The sequence below is a fragment of the Cherax quadricarinatus genome, chromosome 82 (genome assembly GCF_038502225.1).
Source record: "Cherax quadricarinatus isolate ZL_2023a chromosome 82, ASM3850222v1, whole genome shotgun sequence".
Taxonomy (NCBI): Eukaryota; Metazoa; Arthropoda; class Malacostraca; order Decapoda; family Parastacidae; genus Cherax; species Cherax quadricarinatus.
In genome coordinates this window covers 12,101,361-12,117,280 of record NC_091373.1, presented here as the reverse complement: position 1 = coordinate 12,117,280, position 15,920 = coordinate 12,101,361, and the positions used below count along the sequence as shown (strand labels likewise).

The 15,920-nt window shown below is 39.9% G+C and overlaps 1 protein-coding gene across 12 annotated transcripts in view; it reads right to left on the bottom strand.

Moving 5' to 3' along the window:
- The window catches only part of LOC128702903 (uncharacterized protein F09G8.5), a 138,326-nt gene that overhangs the window by 33,676 nt on the left and 88,730 nt on the right, over nucleotides 1-15,920 (bottom strand). For all 12 annotated transcript variants that reach the window (XM_070102599.1, XM_070102607.1, XM_070102601.1 and 9 more), the window contains 2 exons: nucleotides 13,688-13,837; nucleotides 9,550-9,690 (listed from right to left, as the gene is read on the bottom strand). In XM_070102599.1, coding sequence (XP_069958700.1) covers nucleotides 9,550-9,690; nucleotides 13,688-13,837 — 291 coding nt within the window. The remainder of the gene's footprint in view (nucleotides 1-9,549; nucleotides 9,691-13,687; nucleotides 13,838-15,920) is intronic.

The following is a 15,920-nucleotide window of genomic DNA, read 5'->3' as shown; positions in this document are numbered from 1 at the left end:
GTGAGGCTCAGGTTAGGGTGTGTAGAAGAGAGGGAGACTACTTCCCGGTAAAAGTAGGTCTTAGACAGGGATGTGTAATGTCACCATGGTTGTTTAATATATTTATAGATGGGGTTGTAAAGGAAGTAAATGCTAGGGTGTTTGGGAGAGGGGTGGGATTAAATTATGGGGAATCAAATTCAAAATGGGAATTGACACAGTTACTTTTTGCTGATGATACTGTGCTTATGGGAGATTCTAAAGAAAAATTGCAAAGGTTAGTGGATGAGTTTGGGAATGTGTGTAAAGGTAGAAAGTTGAAAGTGAACATAGAAAAGAGTAAGGTGATGAGGGTGTCAAATGATTTAGATAAAGAAAAATTGGATATCAAATTGGGGAGGAGGAGTATGGAAGAAGTGAATGTTTTCAGATACTTGGGAGTTGACGTGTCGGCGGATGGATTTATGAAGGATGAGGTTAATCATAGAATTGATGAGGGAAAAAAGGTGAGTGGTGCGTTGAGGTATATGTGGAGTCAAAAAACGTTATCTATGGAGGCAAAGAAGGGAATGTATGAAAGTATAGTAGTACCAACACTCTTATATGGGTGTGAAGCTTGGGTGGTAAATGCAGCAGCAAGGAGACGGTTGGAGGCAGCGGAGATATCCTGTCTAAGGGCAATGTGTGGTGTAAATATTATGCAAAAAATTCGGAGTGTGGAAATTAGGAGAAGGTGTGGAGTTAATAAAAGTATTAGTCAGAGGGCAGAAGAGGGGTTGTTGAGGTGGTTTGGTCATTTAGAGAGAATGGATCACAGTAGAATGACATGGAAAGCATATAAATCTATAGGGGAAGGAAGGCGGGGTAGGGGTCGTCCTCGAAAGGGTTGGAGAGAGGGGGTAAAGGAGGTTTTGTGGGTAAGGGGCTTGGATTTCCAGCAAGCGTGCGTGAGCGTGTTAGATAGGAGTGAATGGAGACGAATGGTACTTGGGACCTGACGATCTGTTGGAGTGTGAGCAGGGTAATATTTAGTGAAGGGATTCAGGGAAACCGGTTATTTTCATATAGTCGGACTTGAGTCCTGGAAATGGGAAGTACAATGCCTGCACTTTAAAGGAGGGGTTTGGGATATTGGCAGTTTGGAGGGATATGTTGTGTATCTTTATATGTGTATGCTTCTAGACTGTTGTATTCTGAGCACCTCTGCAAAAACAGTGATAATGTGCGAGTGTGGTGAAAGTGTTGAATGATGATGAAAGTATTTTCTTTTTGGGGATTTTCTTTCTTTTTTGGGTCACCCTGCCTCGGTGGGAGACGGCCGAATTGTTGAAAAAAAAAAAAAAAAAAAAAAAAAAAAATATATATAAATATATATATATATATTTATATTTATATATATGTATATATATTTATATATATATATATATATATATATATATATATATATATATTTTTTTTTTTTTCAACAAGTCGGCCGTCTCCCACCGAGGCAGGGTGACCCAAAAAAGAAAGAAAATCCCCAAAAAGAAAATACTTTCATCATCATTCAACACTTTCACCACACTTGCACATTATCACTGTTTTTGCAGAGGTGCTCAGAATACAACAGTCTAGAAGCATACACATATAAAGATACACAACATATCCCTCCAAACTGCCAATATCCCAAACCCCTCCTTTAAAGTGCAGGCATTGTACTTCCCATTTCCAGGACTCAAGTCCGACTATATGAAAATAACCGGTTTCCCTGAATCCCTTCACTAAATATTACCCTGCTCACACTCCAACAGATCGTCAGGTCCCAAGTACCATTCGTCTCCATTCACTCCTATCTAACACGCTCACGCACGCTTGCTGGAAGTCCAAGCCCCTTACCCACAAAACCTCCTTTACCCCCTCTCTCCAACCCTTTCGAGGACGACCCCTACCCCGCCTTCCTTCCCCTATAGATTTATATGCTTTCCATGTCATTCTACTTTGATCCATTCTCTCTAAATGACCAAACCACCTCAACAACCCCTCTTCTGCCCTCTGACTAATACTTTTATTAACTCCACACCGTCTCCTAATTTCCACACTCCGAATTTTCTGCATAATATTTACACCACACATTGCCCTTAAACAGGACATCTCCACTGCCTCCAACCGTCTCCTCGCTGCTGCATTTACCACCCAAGCTTCACACCCATATAAGAGTGTTGGTACTACTATACTTTCATACATTCCCTTCTTTGCCTCCATAGATAACGTTTTTTGACTCCACATATACCTCAACGCACCACTCACCTTTTTTCCCTCATCAATTCTATGATTAACCTCATCCTTCATAAATCCATCCGCCGACACGTCAACTCCCAAGTATCTGAAAACATTCACTTCTTCCATACCCCTCCTCCCTACCTCCATACCCCTCCAATGGTAGACAGCAACCACCCAGGGAAGTACTACCGTCCTGCCAGATGACTGTGAAACAAAAACCTGTAACTGTTTTGCATGATGGTAGGATTGCTGGTTTTCTTTTTCTGTCTCATAAACACGCTAAGATAACAGGGATATCTTGCTACTCCTACTTACACTTTGGTCACACTTCACAGACACGCACATGCATATATATATATACATACATCTAGGTTTTCCTCCTTTTTCTAAATAGCTCTTGTTCTTTTTTATTTCTTCTATTGTCCATGGGGAAGTGGAAAAGAATCTTTCCTCCGTAAGCCATGCGTGTCGTATGAGGCGACTAAAATGCCGGGAGCAATGGGCTAGTAACCCCTTCTCCTGTATACAATTACTAAAAAAGAGAAGAAGAAAAACTTTATAAAACTGGGTTGCTTAAATGTGCGTGGATGTAGTGCGGATGACAAGAAACAGATGATTGCTGATGTTATGAATGAAAAGAAGTTGGATGTCCTGGCCCTAAGCGAAACAAAGCTGAAGGGGGTAGGAGAGTTTCAGTGGGGGGAAATAAATGGGATTAAATCTGGAGTATCTGAGAGAGTTAGAGCAAAGGAAGGGGTAGCAGTAATGTTAAATGATCAGTTATGGAAGGAGAAAAGAGAATATGAATGTGTAAATTCAAGAATTATGTGGATTAAAGTAAAGGTTGGATGCGAGAAGTGGGTCATAATAAGCGTGTATGCACCTGGAGAAGAGAGGAATGCAGAGGAGAGAGAGAGATTTTGGGAGATGTTAAGTGAATGTATAGGAGCCTTTGAACCAAGTGAGAGAGTAATTGTGGTAGGGGACTTGAATGCTAAAGTAGGAGAAACTTTTAGAGAGGGTGTGGTAGGTAAGTTTGGGGTGCCAGGTGTAAATGATAATGGGAGCCCTTTGATTGAACTTTGTATAGAAAGGGGTTTAGTTATAGGTAATACATATTTTAAGAAAAAGAGGATAAATAAGTATACACGATATGATGTAGGGCGAAATGACAGTAGTTTGTTGGATTATGTATTGGTAGATAAAAGACTGTTGAGTAGACTTCAGGATGTACATGTTTATAGAGGGGCCACAGATATATCAGATCACTTTCTAGTTGTAGCTACACTGAGAGTAAAAGGTAGATGGGATACAAGGAGAATAGAAGCATCAGGGAAGAGAGAGGTGAAGGTTTATAAACTAAAAGAGGAGGCAGTTAGGGTAAGATATAAACAGCTATTGGAGGATAGATGGGCTAATGAGAGCATAGGCAATGGGGTCGAAGAGGTATGGGGTAGGTTTAAAAATGTAGTGTTAGAGTGTTCAGCAGAAGTTTGTGGTTACAGGAAAGTGGGTGCAGGAGGGAAGAGGAGCGATTGGTGGAATGATGATGTAAAGAGAGTAGTAAGGGAGAAAAAGTTAGCATATGAGAAGTTTTTACAAAGTAGAAGTGATGCAAGGAGGGAAGAGTATATGGAGAAAAAGAGAGAAGTTAAGAGAGTGGTGAAGCAATGTAAAAAGAGAGCAAATGAGAGAGTGGGTGAGATGTTATCAACAAATTTTGTTGAAAATAAGAAAAAGTTTTGGAGTGAGATTAACAAGTTAAGAAAGCCTAGAGAACAAATGGATTTGTCAGTTAAAAATAGGAGAGGAGAGTTATTAAATGGAGAGTTAGAGGTATTGGGAAGATGGAGGGAATATTTTGAGGAATTGTTAAATGTTGATGAAGATAGGGAAGCTGTGATTTCGTGTATAGGGCAAGGAGGAATAACATCTTGTAGGAGTGAGGAAGAGCCAGTTGTGAGTGTGGGGGAAGTTCGTGAGGCAGTAGGTAAAATGAAAGGGGGCAAGGCAGCCGGAATTGATGGGATAAAGATAGAAATGTTAAAAGCAGGTGGGGATATAGTTTTGGAGTGGTTGGTGCAATTATTTAATAAATGTATGGAAGAGGGTAAGGTACCTAGGGATTGGCAGAGAGCATGCATAGTTCCTTTGTATAAAGGCAAAGGGGATAAAAGAGAGTGCAAAAATTATAGGGGGATAAGTCTGTTGAGTGTACCTGGTAAAGTGTATGGTAGAGTTATAATTGAAAGAATTAAGAGTAAGACGGAGAATAGGATAGCAGATGAACAAGGAGGCTTTAGGAAAGGTAGGGGGTGTGTGGACCAGGTGTTTACAGTGAAACATATAAGTGAACAGTATTTAGATAAGGCTAAAGAGGTCTTTGTGGCATTTATGGATTTGGAAAAGGCGTATGACAGGGTGGATAGGGGGGCAATGTGGCAGATGTTGCAAGTGTATGGTGTAGGAGGTAGGTTACTGAAAGCAGTGAAGAGTTTTTACGAGGATAGTGAGGCTCAAGTTAGAGTATGTAGGAAAGAGGGAAATTTTTTCCCAGTAAAAGTAGGCCTTAGACAAGGATGTGTGATGTCACCGTGGTTGTTTAATATATTTATAGATGGGGTTGTAAGAGAAGTAAATGCGAGGGTCTTGGCAAGAGGCGTGGAGTTAAAAGATAAAGAATCACACACAAAGTGGGAGTTGTCACAGCTGCTCTTTGCTGATGACACTGTGCTCTTGGGAGATTCTGAAGAGAAGTTGCAGAGATTGGTGGATGAATTTGGTAGGGTGTGCAAAAGAAGAAAATTAAAGGTGAATACAGGAAAGAGTAAGGTTATGAGGATAACAAAAAGATTAGGTGATGAAAGATTGAATATCAGATTGGAGGGAGAGAGTATGGAGGAGGTGAACGTATTCAGATATTTGGGAGTGGACGTGTCAGCGGATGGGTCTATGAAAGATGAGGTGAATCATAGAATTGATGAGGGAAAAAGAGTGAGTGGTGCACTTAGGAGTCTGTGGAGACAAAGAACTTTGTCCTTGGAGGCAAAGAGGGGAATGTATGAGAGTATAGTTTTACCAACGCTCTTATATGGGTGTGAAGCGTGGGTGATGAATGTTGCAGCGAGGAGAAGGCTGGAGGCAGTGGAGATGTCGTGTCTGAGGGCAATGTGTGGTGTGAATATAATGCAGAGAATTCGTAGTTTGGAAGTTAGGAGGAGGTGTGGGATTACCAAAACTGTTGTCCAGAGGGCTGAGGAAGGGTTGTTGAGGTGGTTCGGACATGTAGAGAGAATGGAGCGAAACAGAATGACTTCAAGAGTGTATCAGTCTGTAGTGGAAGGAAGGCGGGGTAGGGGTCGGCCTAGGAAGGGTTGGAGGGAGGGGGTAAAGGAGGTTTTTGTGCGAGGGGCTTGGACTTCCAGCAGGCATGCGTGAGCATGTTTGATAGGAGTGAATGGAGACAAATGGTTTTTAATACTTGACGAGCTGTTGGAGTGTGAGCAAAGTAACATTTATGAAGGGATTCAGGGAAACCGGCAGGCCGGACTTGAGTCCTGGAGATGGGAAGTACAGTGCCTGCACTCTGAAGGAGGGGTGTTAATGTTTGTAGTGTAAAGCACCCTTCTGGCAAGACAGTGATGGAGTGAATGATGGTGAAAGTTTTTCTTTTTCGGGCCACCCTGCCTTGGTGGGAATCGGCCAGTGTGATAATAATAAAAAAAAATAAATCATTTGACACCCTCATCACCTTACTCTTTTCTATGTTCACTTTCAACTTTCTACCTTTACACACATTCCCAAACTCATCCACTAACCTTTGCAATTTTTCTTTAGAATCTCCCATAAGCACAGTATCATCAGCAAAAAGTAACTGTGTCAATTCCCATTTTGAATTTGATTCCCCATAATTTAATCCCACCCCTCTCCCAAACACCCTAGCATTTACTTCCTTAACAACCCCATCTATAAATATATTAAACAACCATGGTGACATTACACATCCCTGTCTAAGACCTACTTTTACCGGGAAATAGTCTCCCTCTCTTCTACACACCCTAACCTGAGCCTCACTATCTTCATAAAAACTCTTTACAGCATTTAATAACTTACCACCTATTCCATATACTTGCAACATCTGCCACATTGCTCCTCTATCCACTCTATCATATGCCTTTTCTAAATCCATAAATGCAATAAAAACTTCCCTACCTTTATCTAAATACTGTTCACATATATGCTTCAATGTAAACACTTGATCTACACATCCCCTACCCACTCTGAAACCTCCTTGCTCATCCGCAATCCTACATTCTGTCTTACCTCTAATTCTTTCAATTATAACCCTACCGTACACTTTTCCTGGTATACTCAGTAAGCTTATTCCTCTATAATTTTTACAGTCTCTTTTGTCCCCTTTCCCTTTATATAAAGGGACTATACATGCTCTCCGCCAATCCCTAGGTACCTTCCCCTCTTTCATACATTTATTGAACAAAAGTACCAACCACTCCAACACTATATCCCCCCCTGCTTTTAACATTTCTGTCATGATCCCATCAGTACCAGCTGCTTTACCCCCTTTCATTTTACGTAATGCCTCACGTACCTCCCCCACACTTACATTCTGCTCTTCTTCACTCCTAAAAGATGGTATACCTCCCTGACCAGTGCATGAAATTACTGCCTCTGTTTCTTCCTTAACATTTAAAAGTTCCTCAAAATATTCTCGCCATCTACCTAATACCTCCATCTCCCCATCTACTAACTCCCCTACTCTGTTTTTAACTGACAAATCCATATTTTCCCTTGGCTTTCTTAACTTGTTTAACTCACTCCAAAATTTTTTCTTATTTTCATTAAAATTTCTTGACAGTGCCTCTCCCACTCTATCATCTGCTCTCCTTTTGCACTCTCTCACCACTCTCTTTACCTTTCTTTTACTCTCCATATATTCTGCTCTTCTTATAACACTTCTGCTTTGTAAAAACCTCTCATAAGCTACCTTTTTCTCTTTTATCACACCCTTTACTTCATCATTCCACCAATCACTCCTCTTTCCTCCTGCACCCACCCTCCTATAACCACAAACTTCTGCCCCACATTCTAATACTGCATTTTTAAAACTATTCCAACCCTCTTCAACCCCCCCATTACTCATCTTTGCACTATCCCACCTTTCTGCCAATAGTCGCTTATATCTCGCCCGAACTTCCTCCTCCCTTAGTTTATACACTTTCACCTCCCTCTTACTTGTTGTTGCCACCTTCCTCTTTTCCCATCTACCTCTTACTCTAACTGTAGCTACAACTAAATAATGATCCGATATATCAGTTGCCCCTCTATAAACATGTACATCCTGGAGCCTACCCATCAACCTTTTATCCACCAATACATAATCTAATAAACTACTTTCATTACGTGCTACATCATACCTTGTATATTTATTTATCCTCTTTTTCATAAAATATGTATTACTTATTACCAAATTTCTTTCTACACATAGCTCAATTAAAGGCTCCCCATTTACATTTACCCCTGGCACCCCAAATTTACCTACTACTCCCTCCATAACATTTTTACCCACTTTAGCATTGAAATCCCCAACCACCATTACTCTCACACTTGATTCAAAACTCCCCACGCATTCACTCAACATTTCCCAAAATCTCTCTCTCTCCTCTACACTTCTCTCTTCTCCAGGTGCATACACGCTTATTATAACCCACTTTTCACATCCAATCTTTATTTTACTCCACATAATCCTTGAATTAATACATTTATAGTCCCTCTTTTCCTGCCATAGCTTATCCTTCAACATTATTGCTACTCCTTCTTTAGCTCTAACTCTATTTGAAACCCCTGACCTAATCCCATTTATTCCTCTCCACTGAAACTCTCCCACCCCCTTCAGCTTTGTTTCACTTAAAGCCAGGACATCCAGCTTCTTCTCATTCATAACATCCACAATCATCTCTTTCTTATCATCTGCACAACATCCACGCACATTCAGACTTCCCACTTTGACAATTTTCTTCTTCTTATTCTTTTTAGTAATCTTTACAGGAAAAGGGGTTACTAGCCCATTGTTCCCGGCATTTTAGTTGACTTTTACAACACGCATGGCTTACGGAGGAAAGATTCTTATTCCACTTCCCCATGGATATAAAAGGAAAATTAATAAGACCAAGAACTATTAAGATAAAATCAAAGAAAACTCAGATGAGTGTGTATGAATAAATGTGTATATGTATGTGTAGTGTGACCTAAGTGTAAGTAGAAGTAGCAAGACGTACCTGTAATCTTGCATATTTATGAGACAGACAAAAGACATCAGCAATCCTACCATCATGTAAAACAATTACAGGCTTTCGTTTTACACTCACTTGGCAGGACGGTAGTACCTCCCTGGGTGGTTGCTGTCTACCAACCTATATATATATATATATATATCTTCTTTCTTTCAACACACCGGCTGTATCCCACCGAGGCGGGGTGGCCCAAAAGAAAAAACCAAAGTTTCTCCTTTCAAATTTAGTAATATATACAGGAGAAGGGGTTACTAGCCCCTTGCTCCCGGCATTTTAGTCGCCTCTTACAACACGCATGGCCTACGGAGGAAGAATTCTGTTCCACTTCCCCATGGAGATAAGAGGAAATAAACAAGAACAAGAACTAGAAAGAAAATAGAAGAAAACCCAGAGGGTTATGTATATATACGCTTGTACATGTATGTGTAGTGTGACCTGAGTGTAAGTAGAAGTAGCAAGACGTACCTGAAATTTTGCATGTCCATGAGACAGAAAAAAGGACACCAGCAATCCTACCATCATGTAAAACAATTACAGGCTTTCGTTTTACACTCACTTGGCAGGACGGTAGTACCTCCCTGGGTGGTTGCTGTCTACCAACCTATACATGTATTTATATATATATATATATATATATATATATATATATATATATATATATATATAACAAAAAAGAATAACAGTGAAATACCAAAAAGTTCAACAGAGCTTGTACGAACAATGCTTAACAAACAAAAGTTGATGAGAGACTGAGTACATGATGCTTTGTTTTCATCGGGCTTCGTCCAGATGGGCCATTTTGTTTAGGTCAAGCATCAGGGCAACGTCTGAATAGCGAGTCAAATTTTTCTCAAAAACTTGGGCGAATATTGAATTGTACGAACATAGGGACATACGAATGTTGAGACTCCACTGTACAGTATACAACATAGGACATTTAACAGTCCACACAACTGCAAAGCGAGCAGTCAAAATTATACTTATAAAATACAAAGCTTACCCGCGTCTTGGGCCTGGCTGGATAGGGCTTGGTAGGAGAAGTGCGTTCAGAGGCCACAGCTCTTGTTATAGTATCTATCTGCTGTTCTGCTCGACGATAGGCACTGTCATAGTGCTGCTGCACTATTGCATGGCTGTCACCCTTTAAAAACAGGGTGGAGAGGAGAAATAACAATCAACATGAAGTCAACTACCAATTAACCAAGCTTTCATTTGTTACTTTTTCCCTAAATGCCTTTACCAATATTTACAGCACTCTTCTACTGCAGTACTCCACAGCTGAAAATTATCACCGAATACATTGGTTCACATGGCAGAAGAAGTGGAATAGTGACTATACAAAAATAAAGCAATTATAGTATTATTGTTTTATCTTGATGCAGATATAAATGTCTAGGTGCAAAGCTGCTCTGAAATTTGATTAGCAATGTTTTCTTTATGTTGATATGCAGCACATCAATCAACCCACCCTGATAAAAGATTTTTTTTACAATATATAAGCATAAACAAGCTGGGAATATTTCTTAGTTCAACATAATTACACCTTAATATACAGAGATTTCAGGCAAGAATCTTAATTCTACACCTATTCAACCTGCTAGTTTGGTTAATAAGGAAACTATTTCTGCAAAGGATGTAATAAAGAACATTAACCCTTAAAGCCTACAGGATGGAGCGTTACATCAAACTGCTGTGAGCAGTTATTAAACTACATATTTTGAAAGTGTAGAGGAGAGAGAGAGATTCTGGGAAATGTTGAGTGAATGCATGGGGAGTTTTGAATCAAGTGTGAGAGTAATGGTGGTTGGGGATTTCAATGCTAAAGTGGGTAAAAATGTTATGGAGGGAGTAGTAGGTAAATTTGGGGTGCCAGGGGTAAATGTAAATGGGGAGCCTTTAATTGAGCTATGTGTAGAAAGAAATTTGGTAATAAGTAATACATATTTTATGAAAAAGAGGATAAATAAATATACAAGGTATGATGTAGCACGTAATGAAAGTAGTTTGTTAGATTATGTATTGGTGGATAAAAGGTTGATGGGTAAGCTCCAGGATGTACATGTTTATAGAGGGGCAACTGATATATCAGATCATTATTTAGTTGTAGCTACAGTTAGAGTAAGAGGTAGATGGGAAAAGAGGAAGGTGGCAACAACAAGTAAGAGGAAGGTGAAAGTGTATAAACTAAGGGAGGAGGAAGTTCGGGCAAGATATAAGCGACTATTGGCAGAAAGGTGGGCTAGTGCAAAGATGAGTAGTGGGGGGGTTGAAGAGGGTTGGAATAGTTTTAAAAATGCAGTATTAGAATGTGGGGCAGAAGTTTGTGGTTATAGGAGGGTGGGGGCAGGAGGAAAGAGGAGTGATTGGTGGAATGAAGTAAAGGGTGTGATAAAAGAGAAAAAGGTAGCTTACGAGAGGTTTTTACAAAGCAGAAGTGTTATAAGAAGAGCAGAGTATATGGAGAGTAAAAGAAAGGTGAAGAGAGTGGTGAGAGAGTGCAAAAGGAGAGCAGATGAAAGAGTGGGAGAGGCATTGTCAAGAAATTTTAATGAAAATAAGAAAAAATTTTGGAGTGAGTTAAACAAGTTAAGAAAGCCTAGGGAAAGTATGGATTTGTCAGTTAAAAACAGAGTAGGGGAGTTAGTAGATGGGGAGAGGGAGGTATTAGGTAGATGGCGAGAATATTTTGAGGAACTTTTAAATGTTGAGGAAGAAAGGGAGGTGGTAATTTCATGCACTGGCCAGGGAGGTATACCATCTTTTAGGAGTGAAGAAGAGCAGAATGTAAGTGTGGTGGAGGTACGTGAGGCATTACGTAGAATGAAAGGGGGTAAAGCAGCTGGAACTGATGGGATCATGACAGAAATGTTAAAAGCAGGGGGGGATATAGTGTTGGAGTGGTTGGTACTTTTGTTTAATAAATGTATGAAAGAGGGGAAGGTACCTAGGGATTGGCGGAGAGCATGTATAGTCCCTTTATATAAAGGGAAAGGGGACAAAAGAGATTGTAAAAATTATAGAGGAATAAGTTTACTGAGTATACCAGGAAAAGTATATGGTAGGGTTATAATTGAAAGAATTAGAGGTAAGACAGAATGTAGAATTGCGGATGAGCAAGGAGGCTTCAGAGTGGGTAGGGGATGTGTAGATCAAGTGTTTACATTGAAGCATATATGTGAACAGTATTTAGATAAAGGTAGGGAAGTTTTTATTGCATTTATGGATTTAGAAAAGGCATATGATAGAGTGGATAGAGGAGCAATGTGGCAGATGTTGCAAGTTTATGGAATAGGTGGTAAGTTACTAAATGCTGTAAAGAGCTTTTATGACGATAGTGAGGCTCAGGTTAGGGTGTGTAGAAGAGAGGGAGAATACTTCCCGGTAAAAGTAGGTCTTAGACAGGGATGTGTAATGTCACCATGGTTATTTAATATATTTATAGATGGGGTTGTAAAAGAAGTAAATGCTAGGGTGTTCGGGAGAGGGGTAGGATTAAATTATGGGGAATCAAATTCAAAATGGGAATTGACACAGTTACTTTTTGCTGATGATACTGTGCTAATGGGAGATTCTAAAGAAAAATTGCAAAGGTTAGTAGATGAGTTTCGGAGTGTGTGTAAAGGTAGAAAGTTGAAAGTGAACATAGAGAAGAGTAAGGTGATGAGGGTATCAAATGATTTAGATAAAAAAAAATTGGATATCAAATTGGGAAGGAGGAGTATGGAAGAAGTGAATGTTTTCAGATACTTGGGAGTTGACGTGTCGGCGGATGGATTTATGAAGGATGAGGTTAATCATAGAATTGATGAGGGAAAAAAGGTGAGTGGTGCCTTGAGGTATATGTGGAGTCAAAAAACGTTATCTATGGAGGCAAAGAAGGGAATGTATGAAAGTATAGTAGTACCAACACTCTTATATGGGTGTGAAGCTTGGGTTGTGAATGCAGCAGCGAGGAGACGGTTGGAGGCAGTGGAAATGTCCTGTCTAAGGGCAATGTGTGGTGTAAATATTATGCAGAAAATTCGGAGTGTGGAAATTAGGAGAAGGTGTGGAGTTAATAAAAGTATTAGTGAGAGGGCTAAAGAGGGTTTGTTGAGGTGGTTTGGTCATTTAGAGAGAATGGATCAAAGTAGAATGACATGGAGAGCATTTAAATCGGTAGGAGAAGGAAGACGGGGTAGGGGTCGTCCTCGAAAAGGTTGGAAGGAAGGGATAAGGGAGGTTTTATGGGCGAGGGGCTTGGACTTCCAGCAGGCGTGCATGAGCGTGTTCGATAAGAGTGAATGGAGACGAATGGTATTTGGGACCTGACGATCTGTTGGAGTGTGAGCAGGGTAATATTTAGTGAAGGGATTCAGGAAAACCGGTTATTTTTATATATCCGGACTCGAGTCCTGGAAATGGGAAGTACAATGCCTGCACTCTAAAGGAGGGGTTTCGGGATATTAGTAGTTTGGAGGGATATGCTGTGTATCTTTATGCATATATGCTTCTAAACTGTTGTGTTCTGAGCACCTCTGCAAAAACATTGATTATGTGTGAGTGAGGTGAAAGTGTTGAATGATGATGAAAGTAATTTTCTTTTTGGGGATTTTCTTTCTTTTTTGGGTCACCCTGCCTCAGTGGGAGACTGACGACTTGTTGAAAAAAAAAAAAATTTTTTTACAAAAATACACTTACATAATTGTTCGAGTTGGGAGCTGTTCAAAACTCGAGGTATCACTGTATTGGTTTTTATTTCTAGATGAATGGTTCAGAGAACTGACAAGTTGATAAATTAGATACATGTGAAACATTTCACTGTGTGGCAGTCTGTGACATTAAGAACCATGTGATACTAAGTGGTGATGCATAATATATGTAGTAAATGGACCTCGATTAAATGAACTTCAGAAATACAGGACAAAATCCGTCGAGTCAACTGATTAAAAAACAACAGTCTGTTAGTTTCTGAATTGTTCATTAATCTTATGATAACAGTGAAACAATCATGTGTATCCAGCATAATCACCATTACCAGCCACCTGCACCCTTGTATTAGTCCATTTAATCAAAGGTTCATTGTACTACAGGTAAATTTACATGAGCGTTCTTAATTTCAGTAAGCAACTGTAGGAAAAAGCAAACTTCTTTCTTACTCTACTCTGAGCTGGCTGAGTGTATCGAGGATCCTGTGACACGTTTCTGTGGTCAATGCTTCCTGGACTCCGCTGTGTTTCATACGGTGGAGCAGCATACCCATACCCATCACCACGGCTGTAGGCACGCTCCCTTTCCTCGGGCTCACACTGAAAAGCATCAACCACTGTAAGAAATGCAATTACAGTGGAACCTCAAAAATCGAACTGCTCCCAACACGACCAATTATGTAAGTGTATTTTTGTAAGTGCTTTTATAAGTGTATTTTTGAGGGTCTGAAATGGACTAATCTAATTTACATTATTCCTGATGGGAATAAATTCATTCGGTAAAGGCACTCGAACAGCCTTCTGGATCGAAGAAAGTTCGATATTTGAGATTCCACTGTATTCATTTACAACTTATTCTCATAAGAACATATGGATAGAGAAACAATGCAGTAGATATACCGGCCCATGCTAGACAGGTCCTTCCCAAACCCAACTATTCTAACTCATAACTGTCTAGTCTATTTTTAAATTTATCCCAGATGTTAGTTTTAATAACACTTGGCAGCTTTTCCACTCTTCTTTATTTCCCATTTCCTATCTATTCTACTGTGCATTAAATTTTAAGGTTTCTTAACCCTTAAACTGTCCAAACGTAGAACTACATTTTTTCAACATTTGAAAGTAAGTAAGAAAACGTAATTTTTTTTTTTTACATTTGAAAGTGTGTAAAAAACTTTGATCTACTTTTTTTTTATATTTGAAAATATGTAAAAAACGTAAATCTACTTTTGGAGCACTACACATGTGAACGTAGATCTATGTTTGGACAGTTTAAGGGTTAACATTCATCATAACCTTTCTCCAAGTTATTAAAAGATACTACTTTTACATGAAAATCACATGTATTTTCTTGAAAGTAAACAAACTTCTTAAAGCAGAATTTTTGACATATACAATGATCCAAAATACAAGCCATAACAAATACTAATACTAGCCATAACAAATATGGTAGTAGGGTAGTAGACAGCACTCACTCAGGGAGGTACTACTGTCCTGCTAAGTGAGTGTAAAACAAAAGCCTGTAATTGTTTTACATGATGGTATGAGTCCTGTTGTCATTTTTCTGTCTCATAAACATGCAAGATTTCAGGTACGTTTTGCTACTTCTACTTACACTTAGGTCACACTACATATACATGTACAAGCATATATATACACAGACCCCTCTGGGTTTTCTGCTATTTTCTTTCTAGTTCTTGTTCTTGTTTATTTCCTCTTATCTCCATGGGGAAGTGGAACAGAATTCTTCCTCCGTAAGCCATGCGTGTTGTAGGAGGCGACTAAGATGCCAGGAGCAGGGGGCTGGTAACCTCTTCTCCTGTATAAATTACTAAATTTAAAATGAGAAACTTTTGTTTTTCTTTTTGGGCCACCCCGCCTCGGTGAGATATGGCCGGTTTGTTGAAAGAAAAAAAATAAACATGCAAGATTTTGGGTATGTCTTACTACTTCTACTTACACTTAGGTCACACTCTACGTTCATTTACAAGCATATATATACACACTCCTCTGGGTTTTCTTCTATTTTCTTACTAGTCCTTGTTCTTGTTTATTTCCTCTTATCTCCATGGGAAAGTGGAACAGAATTCTTCCTCCAAAAGCGATGTGTCGTAAGAGGCAACTAACATGCCAGGAGCAAGGGGCTAGTAATCTCTTCTGTATACAGTGGACCCCCGCATACCGTCGCCATCACATAATGTACAATCCGCATACCGCTCGTTTTTATCGCAAAAATTTTGCCTCGCATACCGCTCAAAAACCCGCTCACCGCTCTTCGTCCGAGACGCGTCCAATGTGCGCCCTTAGCCAGCCTCACATGTGCCGCCGGTGGCATTGTTTACCAGCCAGCCTCCGCGGTAACATCCAAGCATACAATCGGAACATTTTGTATTATTACAGTGTTTTTGGTGATTTTATCTGAAAAATAAGTGACCATGGGCCCCAAGAAAGCTTCTAGTGCCAACCCTACAGCAATAAGGGTGAGAATTACTATAGAGATGAAGAAAAAGATCATTGATAAGTATGAAAGTGGAGTGCGTGTCTCCGAGCTGGCCAGGTTGTATAATAAACCCCAATCAACCATCGCTACTATTGGTGGCACAGCTGCTGATGCTGCTGTACCACCGTCAGCTGCTGCTGCTGCTGCTGCTGCTGCACTGTCAGCTGCTGCTGCTGCTGTAGC